Genomic DNA, 14,770 nt, shown 5'->3' with positions numbered 1-14,770 from the left:
TACTTCTAAGAATCTGTTCTAGAAAAATCTTTCACCTCCAAAAATACCTTCCTCATATACGTTTTTCCCTTATGTAATGTCCACATGGATTTTTGTTTTCCATAAAATTCACTAGTTTTGTAGATGAAAATATAATAGAAAAACATTTGCTTACGTTTAAGAACTCCAGTTCAATTCCGTGCATATTTTAGGTAAGAACTACAAAAACTTTAAGTTACTGCGAATGTATTTAAATTTAGAAAATAAGTTGCCTCGGGGCGCCTGGGTGGCTCAGTCGTTAAGCCTCTGCCTTCGGCTCAGGTCATGGTACAGGGTTCTGGGATTGAGCCCCGCATTGGGTTCCCTGCTCCATGGGAAGCCTGCTTCTCCCTCTCCCACTCCCCCTGCTTGTGTTCCCTCTCTTGCTGTGTCTGTCAAATAAACAAAATCTTAAAAAAAAAAAAAAAAAAAGTTGCCTTAGTAAAAATATAAAAAATTCCCACCTCATTCCCTAGCATTACAACAGTTCTAAAGGCAACTCTTGTCTAGAATAGTTAATGGGACTTTTCCATTTTTATATAGATTACTGGAAACAACACTTGAATTCACATTAGTTTTTCCTATTCAGATAGGGAAGGAAAAAGTGAGAAACAGAAAATCTGTGTGGTAAATTTTACTTAAACGCAAGACACAGCAGAAAAAGGACCATTATGGGGGTGGCTGGGTGGCTCAGTCGGTTAAAGAACCGACTCTTGATTTCAGTTCAAGTCATGATCTCAAGGGTTGTGAGAACAAGCCCCACATCAACTCCACGATGAGCATGGTGCCTGCTTGAGATTCTCTCTCTCTCTGTCCCCACATCCCCTGCTCAGGTACATGCTCTTCCTTAAGAAAAAAAAAAAGTTATATAGAGAAAGATAGTGTATGGCAAAACATAACATTCAGTCAAGGTAGAAGGTATATAATTCTCAAATAAAAATTTGAAAAGGGGTGGGTGCCTGGCTGGTTCAGTCAACTCTTGATCTTGGGAGTCAGGAGGTCGAGTCCCACATTGGGCATGGAACCTACTTACTTACTAACTAAATAAATGGCTTGCCTAAGATGACAGGAATTCAATGGAAGAGCTTAAAATACAAAATCCTAGGTCACCAGATTTCAAATTCTGTGCCATTTCTATTCCTCCATACTACCCTTTATAACCTGCAAATTTCCCGCATTTCTTTCAAGAAACTACCAATTCTTCAAACATCTTTTCTGCACTACGAAAAGTTGACGATGCCATTGTTGCAGTAACAGATAATCAGGGATAATCCTACTACTGTAGTTGACACACAAAGCAAATAACCACCCCCACAATTAAAGGACTATATTACAGACACCTGTATATATAAATAAGTTCTTTTGACTTGGAATGTCAGTTCTTTAAATGTAAATCTCACTATTCTGTGAACTCAGGAAATTCAAATTTACAATCAAACAGCCAGCTTTTAGGAAAATTAAAGCAATCTTTAATTGCTAACAGAGAAATTATTTCCTTTAAAGTGTTAGCTTTCTAATTTGTGCCTCAAGCAAAGAAATTATTTAAATAAGTACTTTAAAAATACAGCATTTGCAAACACAATCAAGTATTAGGTAATTTTTTTACTTTCTTACCTGTTTTAAAGCCAAAGACCTGACAATAAAAAAAAAAAATTCTTATTTGAAATAACTTGCCATGTGGCCAACCAACAAATCAATAAGATACTCATTTTCTGTGGCCTACAGTGGTTCTCATAAAAAAATAAAACTAGTTTTTATAAACCTAATGAGTCGAGGAGCAAATGTTATCTTCCCCACGTGATTTATGACAGAATTTAAAGGCATTACTGATAGAGTATATGATTTGGAAAACTTGCTACAATCATAAACCACTGAAATCCTGTAAATCATCACTTTTCTAACCACACTAACTATTGTTTAAAAGAAAAAAATGTGGAGGGGTGCCTGGGTGACTCAGTCGGTTAAGCGTCTGCCTTTGGCTCAGATCCCAGGGTCCTGGGATCCAGCCCCGCATCAGGCTCCCTGCTCGGAGGGGAGCCTGTTTCTTCCTCTCCATCTGCCAGCTCATGTGTCTCTCTCTCAAATAAATAATAAATAAAATCTTAAAAAAAAACAAACGCAGTTACTATTAAAAAGGAAAGAAAAAAATGTGGAAGAAAAGCTAGTCCTTTCCAATAGTTTTCAAATGTAAGTAAGCTTGAAGTTTGAGTCATGAATACAGTACATATTTACACTCAACAATAAACACAGGGAAAAAATTAGATCTGTCAGAAGAAAAATATCAATGATTTCTAACAAAATTGTTAACAATTTCAAAATGAAGTGGGTGGTTGCTGAATGAGAAATAGGATTTTTACAGTTGTAAAGTATCTCCCCATTATTTTATTAATTACAAAAGGAGAAATAGTGACTACACAATGGAGAAGATGGTCAGCACGGACATCACCAATAAGGGGTAAATGAACATCATGTGCCTCTGGATGAGATAGTGAGGACACACAATTATCTGCAGCTTCTCAGCTACAGCGTATGTAAACTGAATCTACTGAGAAAATACCAAACCTAAAGTTGAAGAACAGTTCAACATCAAAAGAGACTAAAGAGGAATGACAACTATATATAGTAACTTTGAATAAGATGCTGATTTTATTAGAAAATTGCTATAAAGGGCATGACTAGACAAGGACTATATTCAAGTTTTATTAATGATAAGTTTCCAGAATTTCCTAAGTGTTTATGTATGAGAAGATCTGTTATTAGAAAATACACTGAAATGGGGCGCCTGGGTGGTTCAGTGGGTTAAGCATCCAACTCTTGATTTTGGCTCAGATCATTATCTTACGGTCCTGAGATGAAGCCCCACATCAGGCCCAGCATGGAGCCTCCTTAAGATTCTCTCTCCTTCTGCCCCTCCCTGCCTCTTAAAAAAAAAGGGGGGGGGAGAAGGGAGGTAAGGAAAAAAAAAAAAAAAATACACTGTATTAAAGGTTCTGATGTATGCAACCCAATCTCATAGGGTTCAGAGAAAAACAGATTGATAAAGCATATGTTAAATATTTGTTAAAAACTGGCCAATCAGGGCAAAGTGTATATGAGAGTTCTTGAATTGTTCTTACAACTCTCCTGTAAGTTTAAACTATTTTCAAAAAACAAGTTAAAAAAGCAAAAATGGCAGTTTATAACTGTTTGCTATTCAACCCATAATAAAGCAGATTAAACCACGTAATCCCCAGTGACTGGCATACAATTTGAATCTTCCACCTAAATAATGATAATCTAAATAGTGATGTTTTACGCATTTTCTCACCTACTAACATATCCTAATTAAGAAAACCACAAAACCCCAAGAAATCACCTATCAAACAGGTTAAACGAATAATTTAAAAAATGGTAGATGAGGGTGCCTGGGTGGCTCAGTTGGTTAAGCGACTGCCTTCGGCTCAGGTCATGATCCTGGAGTCCCTGGATCGAGTCCCACATCGGGCTCCCTGCTCGGCAGGGAGTCTGCTTCTCCCTCTGACCCTCCCCCCTCTCATGTGCTCTCTCTCTCTCTCTCATTCTCTCTGTCTCAAATAAATAAATAAAATCTTTAAAAAAATAAATAAATAAATAAATAAATAAATAAAAAATGGTAGATGAGGGAGTCAAAATAAATGTACAGATAGTGCAGGAAATGTTTTTTGTTGACAATCTTCCCCCAAATACTTTTAAGCTCCCTCCTACAATACTGTCTTACACTTTCATATTTCGTTAAGGTAATGAGATTTTGACATTTAAGTTTTATGAAATTTAGATATTACTCCAGTTCTCCTACAAATATCACTGATGCAAAAATTCTCACTTGTAAGATGGAAAGAGCCAACTCTCCTAAGGACAGATATTGACTGCAAATAATAAAATTACTGTTTATAAGTCTTATTTGATTTAAAAGTTACCAGAAGGCACTAAGGGAAAAATTTTTTTAATATAAGGAAACATTAGTTAAAAATGGTTGAGAAACAATGTACTCCTCTGTGTGAAGAATTCAGAAACCTGACTACAAAAGTAGCTAGAAATAATGACCAGTTGTTAGAACAGTCCATTTCCCATCCCCCAAAAGAAATAAGTAGTACTTATATATACTCAAGTACTAATTGATTTTGGCTAATAATCTGAAAATATGAATATATGGTGGTGTTCATAAGTTTAAAGACTCTCTCAAGGGTTAAGGCTTATCAAAAAAAGTAATTTTTAAGCCACTCTCTCCAGCTTAAATGGTCCTCCCTGAACACACGGGACTCCTAGAATTTGTCACTTATAAAACAAGTTTACAGAGCTAGACAATTGGGTTTCAAACCCAGGAATAAAGTCAGAAACTACGAAACTGTCGAAGTTCAGTAACACAACCACAACCCTGATTGCCTCTAAAAAACAGTCACCACACTGTCAGGAATACTACTACCAAGCATACAACAGACACTTCTAAGATTACTCCTAGATTGATTACATATTGAGTGATCGATCACAGCATAGTCAAAAGAGCAAGCCAGGAGACTAATTACTTCATAGTCCAAATACAGGTAGTATTCTGTGAGGTAGGAAATACACTCACAGCAAATGAGACTGAATTACTGCCTTTTTAAACCTCAATTCCCCAAACTAGATGCCAGGAACACCTGAGTTTCCACCTGCCCATCCGGTGGAGATGGGAGTCAGCATTAATGGTATGCCTAATTGCCAGGCGATCCTATAGCACTGTAGTTTCTAAACTTTGATTCTAAAGGATAATATCTTGATTTATTTCACTCACATATGAGTTGGCTAAACTAATTCATCTTATCTTCCAGCTCTGAATTTTGGATTTAAACTTAATGTCCTCTTGGGGTTTAAAATATACAATACTTGCATATTCGGTTTGTTGGATAAAAAAAAAAATTTTTGAGAAAATCATAATCACAAAATGGTCAACACTCCTTTTTTAAAATTCAACATGAAAAAGTTACAGAAAGTCACCATTAACAAAGCTTTTCCCTTATCACTATGTGAGGTGATGGATGATGACTAAATATTGTGGGTATCATTTTACAATATATGTATGTATCGAATCTTTACGTTGCACACCTTAAACTTATGCAGTGTTATATGTCAATTATATCTCCACACAACTGGAAGAGAAAAAAGACTATTTCCCATATAGAAATATGTAAAGACTTACAATAACGTTACCTGTATATGCTACAACTAAAATTTTGTATCAAAAGAAAAGGTCATAATTGAACACGTTCTATCACATAAATAAAAGTATTAGAAAGCTTATAAAAAGCTTTGGGACTATTTTATTGGCCTTATTACATTTCAAAGTATTATTTCAAAACTACATTTCAACCCTGTCTTTGACATTAGATTTTTGTTTTTAGAACTATCACTTAACATTACCAAATTGAAAATTTTTCCTTGTGGGGGTGATGGGGGTCAGGTGGGTCTGTCTCCTAGCATACAAAATGGTAAAACTTACCCCAGGTTATGCTTCCCTGAGCCTTAGAAAAGCCGTTTAGTTTCTCAACAAGTTGTATTCAAAGCAAATATTCACAATTTTGTTGAAATTGCTGTGGATTCTGAATATGTGGGGGAAAAAATTTATACAGACTTCAATTTATGCCATTATATTAACCAACTGTTTTCTGTTCCAAAGTTGCTAAGAGCACAACTGTTTAATAAAAATTAAAGTTTAAAAAGTAAAATTATTTACAAGCAGATAAATGCATTCTTGTCCACATTTCAAAATACAGCTTTTTAATAGACATCACCAGTGTATTTTAGACATCTTCATTTCTTGGAAGTGCCTTGAACCAGACTCATTCAAAAAGGAACAGCTGTTTGCAAGTTGAAAGCACACACTAAACAAAAACAATGAATCCATTACAAAATATTTGAGCCTTTAAGAGGTCTTTTTGCTTGTTTTTTTAAGAGAAAGTCAATTAATTGCCACCTGGTTCCCTTATGCTCAAGTTAGAACTAAAAATGCAGAGCACCCTCAAAAGGCTTTTCTGTTAGGATTAGTTGTATTTCCAATTATGGAGGTTCTACTCCACAATATTAGGAAGAGCTTATGTGTTTTGTGTTTATTCATGGATGCCATGCTGCAGCATAATTTTAATTAAAACCTCTTGGAAGAGGGGAAGTGGGTTGTATACCAAAATAGTCCCCTACGATCTTGTTGATTATGATGCTCCACAATTAAAAAAAAACCAAAAAAACACTATTAGGTATTATATATTAAGTATTGTTATTCCACAAATGCCCAAGAAATTTAGGCTACAGCATTACCCACAGGGAAACTACCAACTGTGTGACCAAACAGCCCTTTTTGTTCCATAACAAATTTTAGAATATGTGTATTTTTTATTAAAATCTGGTTAGAGATGTCTTTTCCACATTTTCAGAATATACCATAAATCTTATTACACACAGTAAAGTAGAATATAAAGAAGCTGGGTTAAAAATTCGAGTCTTTTGCAGAGGAAAAAAGATGAGCTTGCTTTTTCAATATTTATCAGTGACTGCAAAGATTATAATTTTGCTTTATAAAGTGGAGAAACAGAAATATACAAGCAATTAGGTTGATTAGTACAAGGTTTTGCTTGAAAATAAATCACTACATTTCACATAAAATACTAAATTATCTAGAAGACAAAGAACAGAAAGTAAGATTTTTTAAAATGTTATCTAAATTAACTATGTCCTTTTGCAAAATAGTTTTATTATACATTGCCTGGGTAAAGAGAAAAGGCCTCAAGGGAAAAAAAACGTATAGATCAAGTTAGTATCAGTGACAAGACCTAAACATCTATGCTACAATAATGGAAGGGAATATGGACAGGATAAGATATTTCAATAAAACCTGAAATAAAAGTTTGCTACTTTTAATAGTAAACACACAAGTATCTTTGTTTTTAGAAAGAGTATGTAATTATTCAAAGCACTTTCGGATATATGAGTACTCAGTTCTGTGTTTGCAAATCATTCCTGTTTTCTTTCATACCCCTACACTACATTTATACATGCATTTAAGAAACTATAGGTTAAAGATCATGTTGTGTTTTAGAGTACAATCTGAATAATCACACAGACATGGACCAACATTTATTACAAACAGGAAAAGAGCAGATCTATAAGAAAAGAGTACAGATTTTTTAAAAAAGAGATTGCAAGCTGAAGTATAGAAATTATAATCTATATGATAATGCAATAATTTTATCTGCATTTTAAAAAATCACATTGCTCAGTATATACAAAGCATTATAACAGTAGTTTGAACTGCTACTTAGAGGAATTAAAACAGTATTGACAGTGGAGAAGTTTATTTCAATTTAGGTCACTCATGCTCCATCCTGAGTTCACTTCCATTTTCCAAGAAGAAAGGTATTTTTTAAGTCATTTTTCCCAAGTAGAAAGGTTATTTTGAAAAATTGAGATGTATACTTTACAACCCATTTTATAAGGATTCACGTTTTTAAAATTTTTTAAATAAAAAGCAATCAATTCTCTACATACTTTTATTAAAGAATTACAGCTTTCACAGATGGCAAAATACATTGTTGCTATTACCAGTAGCATTACCTTCTTCATTTCTCCTTCAGCTATCAATAAAAATCATCATCCTTTCGTAGGAAAATTTCTTACGAATGTGGCCCAATTCAAAACAAATTACGTCTACCAGTAAGATATTGTAGCTTATATGCTGTCACATTGATTACCTAGCTACATGAAAAGCTACAGAAACCACAAGGGGAGAAAAGAACTTAAAAAAGAATATGGCAAAACCATAAATGTTCTCAATTTTGTGATATTTAGTAACCCTTCTGACCACTCTAAAAAGTGGTTCTTTAAAAAGCACTGAGGCTCTGACTGGGTCACTTAACTCTGATGTTTCTATATAATTAACATATGCAACACGAAAGTAATCTGGTCTAATTCTGAACTTATATAATTATAATAAATACACAGATGTTGGTCCTAAATGTCCTTTCATTAGAACCAGAGAATTTTATCTCCAACAATTTCTATGGTTTAGCAAAAAACTAAAAGTGGGCAATGAATTAAGGATGACAGTTTAATAAAGCTATCCTTTTAATTTTACCTAGCTGGTACTGCAGATGCCACTGATGAGAAAAGGATATACTGGCAAATATGAAAAATATCAGATTAGTGTCATTAACTTCTTTAATAAAAATTACTTATATTATACTCTCATTTGCAACTGATGCTGATGTTTCAAATTTAAAAGCAAAAAAACCCCAAAAACCACTTTTTGCTACTTTGTTCTGAAGTAGGATTTACAAATTTCTCTGGGGAAGCAAAATTATCTGTAATCAATGATGTATGTATTTTCATTTGAAAAGAACTAAATATATCTGGACTCACACGCATTGGTTTGGCTGACCATAAATAAATGAAACATATTTTTCCCGCCACGAAGTACTGAGTTACAACAAATGTATTAAAAAAACTTTATTTTCTTGAGAGTGCATACAAAATGTTATGTAAACACTGTTAGTATTATCTTTAATGTGAAGACATTTTTTTAATGTATTATAAATAGGTCATGTGTCTCCTCCAGAAACATTAAAGGCCACATTGGGTGATATGACCAAAGAAAACTTTAGCCTCTTACAGGCTAAACAAAGTACAAAATGTGAAAATAAAAAAATAAAGAGCAAATCAGGAAAGAGAAAAACACAGGTCAGGATATGCATTTCTGAATCAGCAATTTAACATTTTAATTCCTAAACCAAAAAAGTCAATTTTACAAAATACACATATAATCTTTACCATTTTTTCTCAAAAGATGTTTTATACATACATTCATATTTGTGTCTGTATGTGTGTGAAATAACTGCAAATATTACCAATTAAATAAATTGGGCAACTGCTAGCAGCTCTGAAATATTAAATGAAATGAGCTTGTTATTTAGACAATTTTCAGCCCCTTGAAATAACATCTGGTCTTAGGATTCTTTTTTAGAATGCAGTTGGAATTTATAGCTAGGAAATGGGAGAAACAGACTCACTGTGTTCATACTCACAGAATGGAGTATCTAACTGCCAATTTCAGTTCAACTTACGCTATAATAAAATGCATGAATAAATACCTGAATATTTGAGAAATTTCTAAAACTAAAGAAAGTACTACTTCATTACACAAGACTATTACGTATCCATTATGTTCATTTCTGATGAGTTTGCATATAAGCTAATGTGTTTGTGAAATCAAACTGGAATGCAGACCAAGTACAGGTGATCCAGGTTCCTTGCTTTAATGAGTATTACAAAGCAGCACTGGGTTCAGCTACTTCAGACAGGCCTACTCACTCACCTGGTGAATTCCACGCCAGTCTACTCTGATGATTAAATATATTAAGGAAAGAAATGGTCCCAAAGGATAAGTGATGAAACCTTAAGGATATGATCTTGGGCCAAAACCACAACCAAACTCCATGTAAGGTACAATCTCTCACACATACAAACACACATACCACATACACAACCACACACAAAAAATTTAACACACACACGCACAATGTTCCTGTTATTGTCCAGTAATTCCCTCCCACTCCCAAGGTAATATACTATAAACTATAGCACAAATACAGTAAGTACACTGTAGCCTCAATTTAAACTGGCTGTTGGTTGCATCCGTTATGAGAAACACATCACAGGTGGCACTGTGTTGTGAAGTCTGTTTAGTACTACTGATGACTAAAGCCCTCGGAATAGGTCCAAAACAGACCCATATATTATCAAATTTTAGTCATTATGGAAAATGTTATGATGAGGCTGCAGTGTATTTGATTATGTTGAGAATGGATATTACAAAATTAACATTCAAAATAAGTATACTTCATAGTATAAGTTATAAAAAGAAATGGATAGAATTTTCACTGTAATGTGCACACTATTCCCATCTCACCCCTTCCATCCCATTAAATTATAACCTGAAAGATGATTACTTGGTGCCACTGGTATCAATACATTAACGCTTTATTATCATCTTGACTAATTCCAGTTGTCAAAAATGAACATTTACCTTCTAATCATAATCAAGAATGAGGCCCTTACTCTTTAAAATAAACATGCCTGACTTAAAATTTCAAGATAGTTAGAAAGCAAGAAAAAGAAAAAAGTATCATTGGGTAAATTAGGATTACACAAATTTGAATCACATTAGCTTATTCCTGAATAATGTAAACTTTATCCTATTAAAAACCTTATCTTTAAATTATCGAAATGCTTACATTTATTGACAAACCATGCATTTTCACAAAATTAAAACCTGAAATAATTTTTCACCTAACATGTTTCATTTCACCACTCAATATACCCTATGAAACTAAGTTAACATTTCTGTATTTTCTTATAATACCATTCATATTAGTTTGTAAGTAGGAATAAACAGAAAATGAGTTCTAAATAAATGACACAGGAGGCAATAAATTGACACATGACAAGTAAATAAAAGGCTAAAGCACTCCAATACCATTGAAACTGTTTTAATGTTGTTGCAACTCCAAAATGCAACAATCATCAGCTTGTAAAGACCCAAATTTCAAAAATTCATTTTAATTACTCCTTCAAACCTATTTTACAAAATAAAGGCAAGAGACATTTAAATCCTCCTTGTCCTAGTTGTGCTATCTATGTTCCTAACTTGTTTTCTATCACTCTAGTGTATGCTGCAATTCCCATCAAGATGCTATATAAGAAAAAATAAAATAAAATATTAACCTCTGCTTCAATGTATAGTTTCCAGAATCTGCCAGAACTGGGGAACTGGGCAACAAGGCGTTCATAAGTCTTCCGTGCTTTGTCTATAGGTTGATTCTAAAATTGAAAACCAATAAACAGCATTTACAATGTTAGGATTATGAAAATATTATTTACTGCAGAACCAAGTAGTGTGATTGGACCCATAGAGAAGGAAATGTAATCCTATATCACTAAACCTGTGCCTCTCGAATGAGAATGCTCCAAGCGTCAAGGTCATATGGATTCTCTTCTAATTTCTTTTCGGCTTTCTTCACCTTCTCTGGGACATACTCAGCTGCCTGGGGGAAAGAAAAATAAGGAACTGATGTTATTGTTTTAAAAGTTTCATACCTAATTTAATCCAAGCACAGTTATCGTCCCCAATACAAAGCATAAAAATGTCCTCTTACAAAAGAGGCCTGCATTTTCTACAATCTATATATACTATGCTATCATAAGTCACCTGCGTAAAAACAAAATTTAGTGATCACATACTTTTAAAAGCCATTATTAAATTTAAACAAACCCATCTTTTACATTAAATATAGAGCAGCCATTCTCAAACTCTATGGTCTCAGGACCCCTTTTATATTCTTAAAAATTACTGAGTATGCCAAAGAACTTTTGTCTATGTGATTACTTCAATATTTACATTAGAAATTAAAACTGACAAAAATGTTAAATATTTACCCACGTACAATAAAAAATTATGTTAACATAATACTTTTATGCAAAATAAATTTAAAAATTCAGTGAGAATATCCTTATTTTATATATTTGCAAATCGGTTTAGGGTCTTATTTTTTTTTTTTAAAGGTTTTATTTATTTATTTGACAGAGAAAGACACAGCGAGAGGGAACACAAGCAAGGGGAGTGGGAGAGGGAGAAGCAGGCTTCCCGCGGAGCAGGGAGCCCGATGCGGGGCTCGATCCCAGGACCCTGGGATCATGACCTGAGCCAAAGGCAGACGCTTAACGACTGAGCCACCCAGGTGCCCCATGGGTCTGATTTTTTTAAAAATGTAGCTGGATTTTCCTATCTGCTTCTGCATTCAATCTGCTGTGATAACACATCATTTAAAAATTCCACTGTACTCTCATGAGAGATTAAGAGTGAAAGGGCAGGGGCGCCTGGGTGGCTCAGATGGTTAAGCATCTGCCTTCGGCTCAGGTCATGATCCCAGGGTCCTGGGATCGAGCCCCGCATCGGGCTCCCTGCTCAGCAGGGGACAGCCTGCTTCTCCCTCTCCCTCTGCCTCTTCCCCTACTCACGCTGTCTCTCTCTGTATCTCTGTCTCAAATGAATAAATAAAATCTTAAAAAAAAAAAAAAGTGTCTTAAATTTATTATGAAACTATGAACTCACAGATCCTGTCTTAGGAACCTCCAGGGTCCCTGGACCAATTTTGAGAAACACTGCTATAGAGCATTCATCCTGAGCCACAAAAGAGAAAGCATGAAATGACATGGAAATTGTATTTTGATGTAAAGCTTTTAAAAATGATTCACAAATTGTATATATAGCATCACTAAAACTATTAAAAAGAAATCTGCATTAAGAGATTTATAAAATTGTACTAAAATGTTTAGTGGTCACCGTGGGTAATGGGTGGTAGTTTTATTTTATTTTAAAGATTTTATTTATTTACTTGACAGAGAGAGATAGGGAGAGCAGAAACACAAGCAGGGGGAGTGGGAGAGGGAGAAGCAGGCCTCCCGCAGAGCAGGGAGCCCGATGCGGGGCTCGATCCCAGGACCCTGGGATCATAACCTGAGCTGAAGGCAGACGCTTAACGACGGAGCCACCCAGGTGCCCCGGTGGTAGTTTTATTTTTATTATAAAAATATAATCTTAAAAAAGGTAATGCCTAAAATAGCCAGCACCTGAGGCAAAAATACAAGTATTACTTCTCAAATTGTTCAGAATTCCACTATGTGCCACAAAAAGAAAGTGATACTCAAGTAAGTCAGATAAATGTTAATTTATAGAACTTCTGTTTTGTCTTTTTTGCAGGACTTCTTGAAATCTATAATATGGCAATACACAATAATACTCAACAGGCAATAGAGAGGGAAGCACTGCCCCTAACAGCTTTCTTTTTTTCAGTGGCAATTCACATCTCATAGAAAAATAATGTCAAAACTCCAGCTGGGAAAAAAATTTTAGTCATGGGTTTAGGGAAAAAAATATACCTGGAAGAAATATACTCTTCTTTGGAATAAATTATTGTCTACCACTGATAAGTGTACGTTTTATTTAGAAAGAAAAACATGTTTTAAAAGACCTATGTAATTTTGTATGAAACATGTATTTTACTAATATGTAAGAGCTCTATAAGCTAGCTCAAGAAACTAAAACTGGAAAAGTTTAATAAAGGAGGACTACTGGCCCAACCACATATTAAAACACAAATTAAAACACAGCAAAATGGTTTGGTAATGGTTCATGCATCACTGGTTCATGATAGTTGAGAAAGAGAATGATATATGGAAAATGAACAAATAAAGGTGATATTTCAAATCAGAAGAGTGGCTTATTCAATGTATGATGTTAGAATAACTGTATAATCATCTATTAGAATAATGGCAGTCAACTTTATCAAAATAAAGCTGAATTCCTATTTAACCCTTTCTACCAAAGTAAATTTCAGATAGATCAAAGAAATTTAAACACCAACAAAAAAGAACTAGAGGAAAACATACTGAAATGGATCTTTGCATAGAAAAGGCTTTTCAGAAGCCTTTGAAAAGAGCACACTTAATTCCATTTAAATTGTGCATGAACAAGTAGTATAATTAAAGTCAAAAGACAAACCTAAAAATATCTAAATTTATTCATGTACAGTCAATAAAAGACCAGCAACTCACAAAGAAAATGGGCAATGTATTTCAACAGTTCACAGAAAAAGAAATACAAATGTAAACCATAAGACAGAGATCCAAAGTGTTTTATAATTAGCACTGCACTGGCAAGGGTATGTAAAAACAGACATTCTCACATTGTTGGCAGGGGGCAAGTAGTAATGTGATCAAAATTGAACATGAATGTCTGACCCTGAATTCCACTTCTGGCAACTTCTCCTATCGTACACAAGCACAAAGATGTATACTGAAGAACAGTCAACTACTCCGCTATTTGCTGTTGCATAAAACTAAAAATAATTAAAATAATCACATATAAAAGAACTAACTAAATTAATGAAGGAATTTGTAGTCACTAAAAAGAACAGAGCAGTGCAGATCTATAGACAGCAAGATGGAACTATCTCCATAATACTGGGTGCAAAAAAAATTGGGAGGTGAGCTGGGGAGAGACAGAGACAGACTCGCAGAAACACTCACTTTATAATGTATATACTCTTCTACTGTTTGAATTTTCACTATTCACCTGAGAAATATTTGCTCAGTGCCTAGTATGTGCCACACATTTTTTTTTTTTTAAAGATTTTATTTATTTATTTGAGAGAGAGAGAATGAGAGAGAGCACATGGGGGGGGGAGGGTCAGAGGGAGAAGCAGACTCCCTGCTGAGCAGGGAGCCCGATGCGGGACTCGATCCAGGGACTCCAGGATCATGACCTGAGCCGAAGGCAGTCGCTTAACCAACTGAGCCACCCAGGCGCCCTGTGCCACACATTGTTGAAGGGACACTTCGGGATACAACAAAATAAAGACGACTCCATTCAGAGTTTACTTCTTGAAAAAACAAACTTAAGAAAATATTTTAAAATAAAACTAGGAACTTAGTTTATGAGATACCAACTATGAAATGTTAATGAGAAAATAAGAAGTGTGATACAGGAAATTTAAATCAGGAACTAAATAACAGCTAAGCTATACTTGAATTGCTTTAGTTAATCAATGCTAACAACTAGTGTTTCAAAGCAGTCTAATGGGAGGTCTATTCACTCAAGATCCACCTGCTGAAAATTAACCTACCAAATTAGATAACGTAGACCATAATCTGT

General features: G+C 34.4%; 1 protein-coding gene across 2 annotated transcripts in view; it reads right to left on the bottom strand.

Moving 5' to 3' along the window:
- The window catches only part of CSTF3 (cleavage stimulation factor subunit 3), a 70,089-nt gene that overhangs the window by 43,488 nt on the left and 11,831 nt on the right, over positions 1–14,770 (bottom strand). For both annotated transcript variants that reach the window (XM_078058233.1, XM_078058234.1), the window contains exons 2-3: positions 11,001–11,102; positions 10,783–10,878 (exon numbers count right to left, since the gene is read on the bottom strand). In XM_078058233.1, coding sequence (XP_077914359.1) covers positions 10,783–10,878; positions 11,001–11,102 — 198 coding nt within the window. The remainder of the gene's footprint in view (positions 1–10,782; positions 10,879–11,000; positions 11,103–14,770) is intronic.

This window comes from Halichoerus grypus, chromosome 11, assembly GCF_964656455.1.
Source record: "Halichoerus grypus chromosome 11, mHalGry1.hap1.1, whole genome shotgun sequence".
Lineage (NCBI taxonomy): Eukaryota > Metazoa > Chordata > Mammalia > Carnivora > Phocidae > Halichoerus > Halichoerus grypus.
Note: the sequence above shows the minus strand (reverse complement) of the source record. Positions and strands in the feature narration are given on the sequence as shown.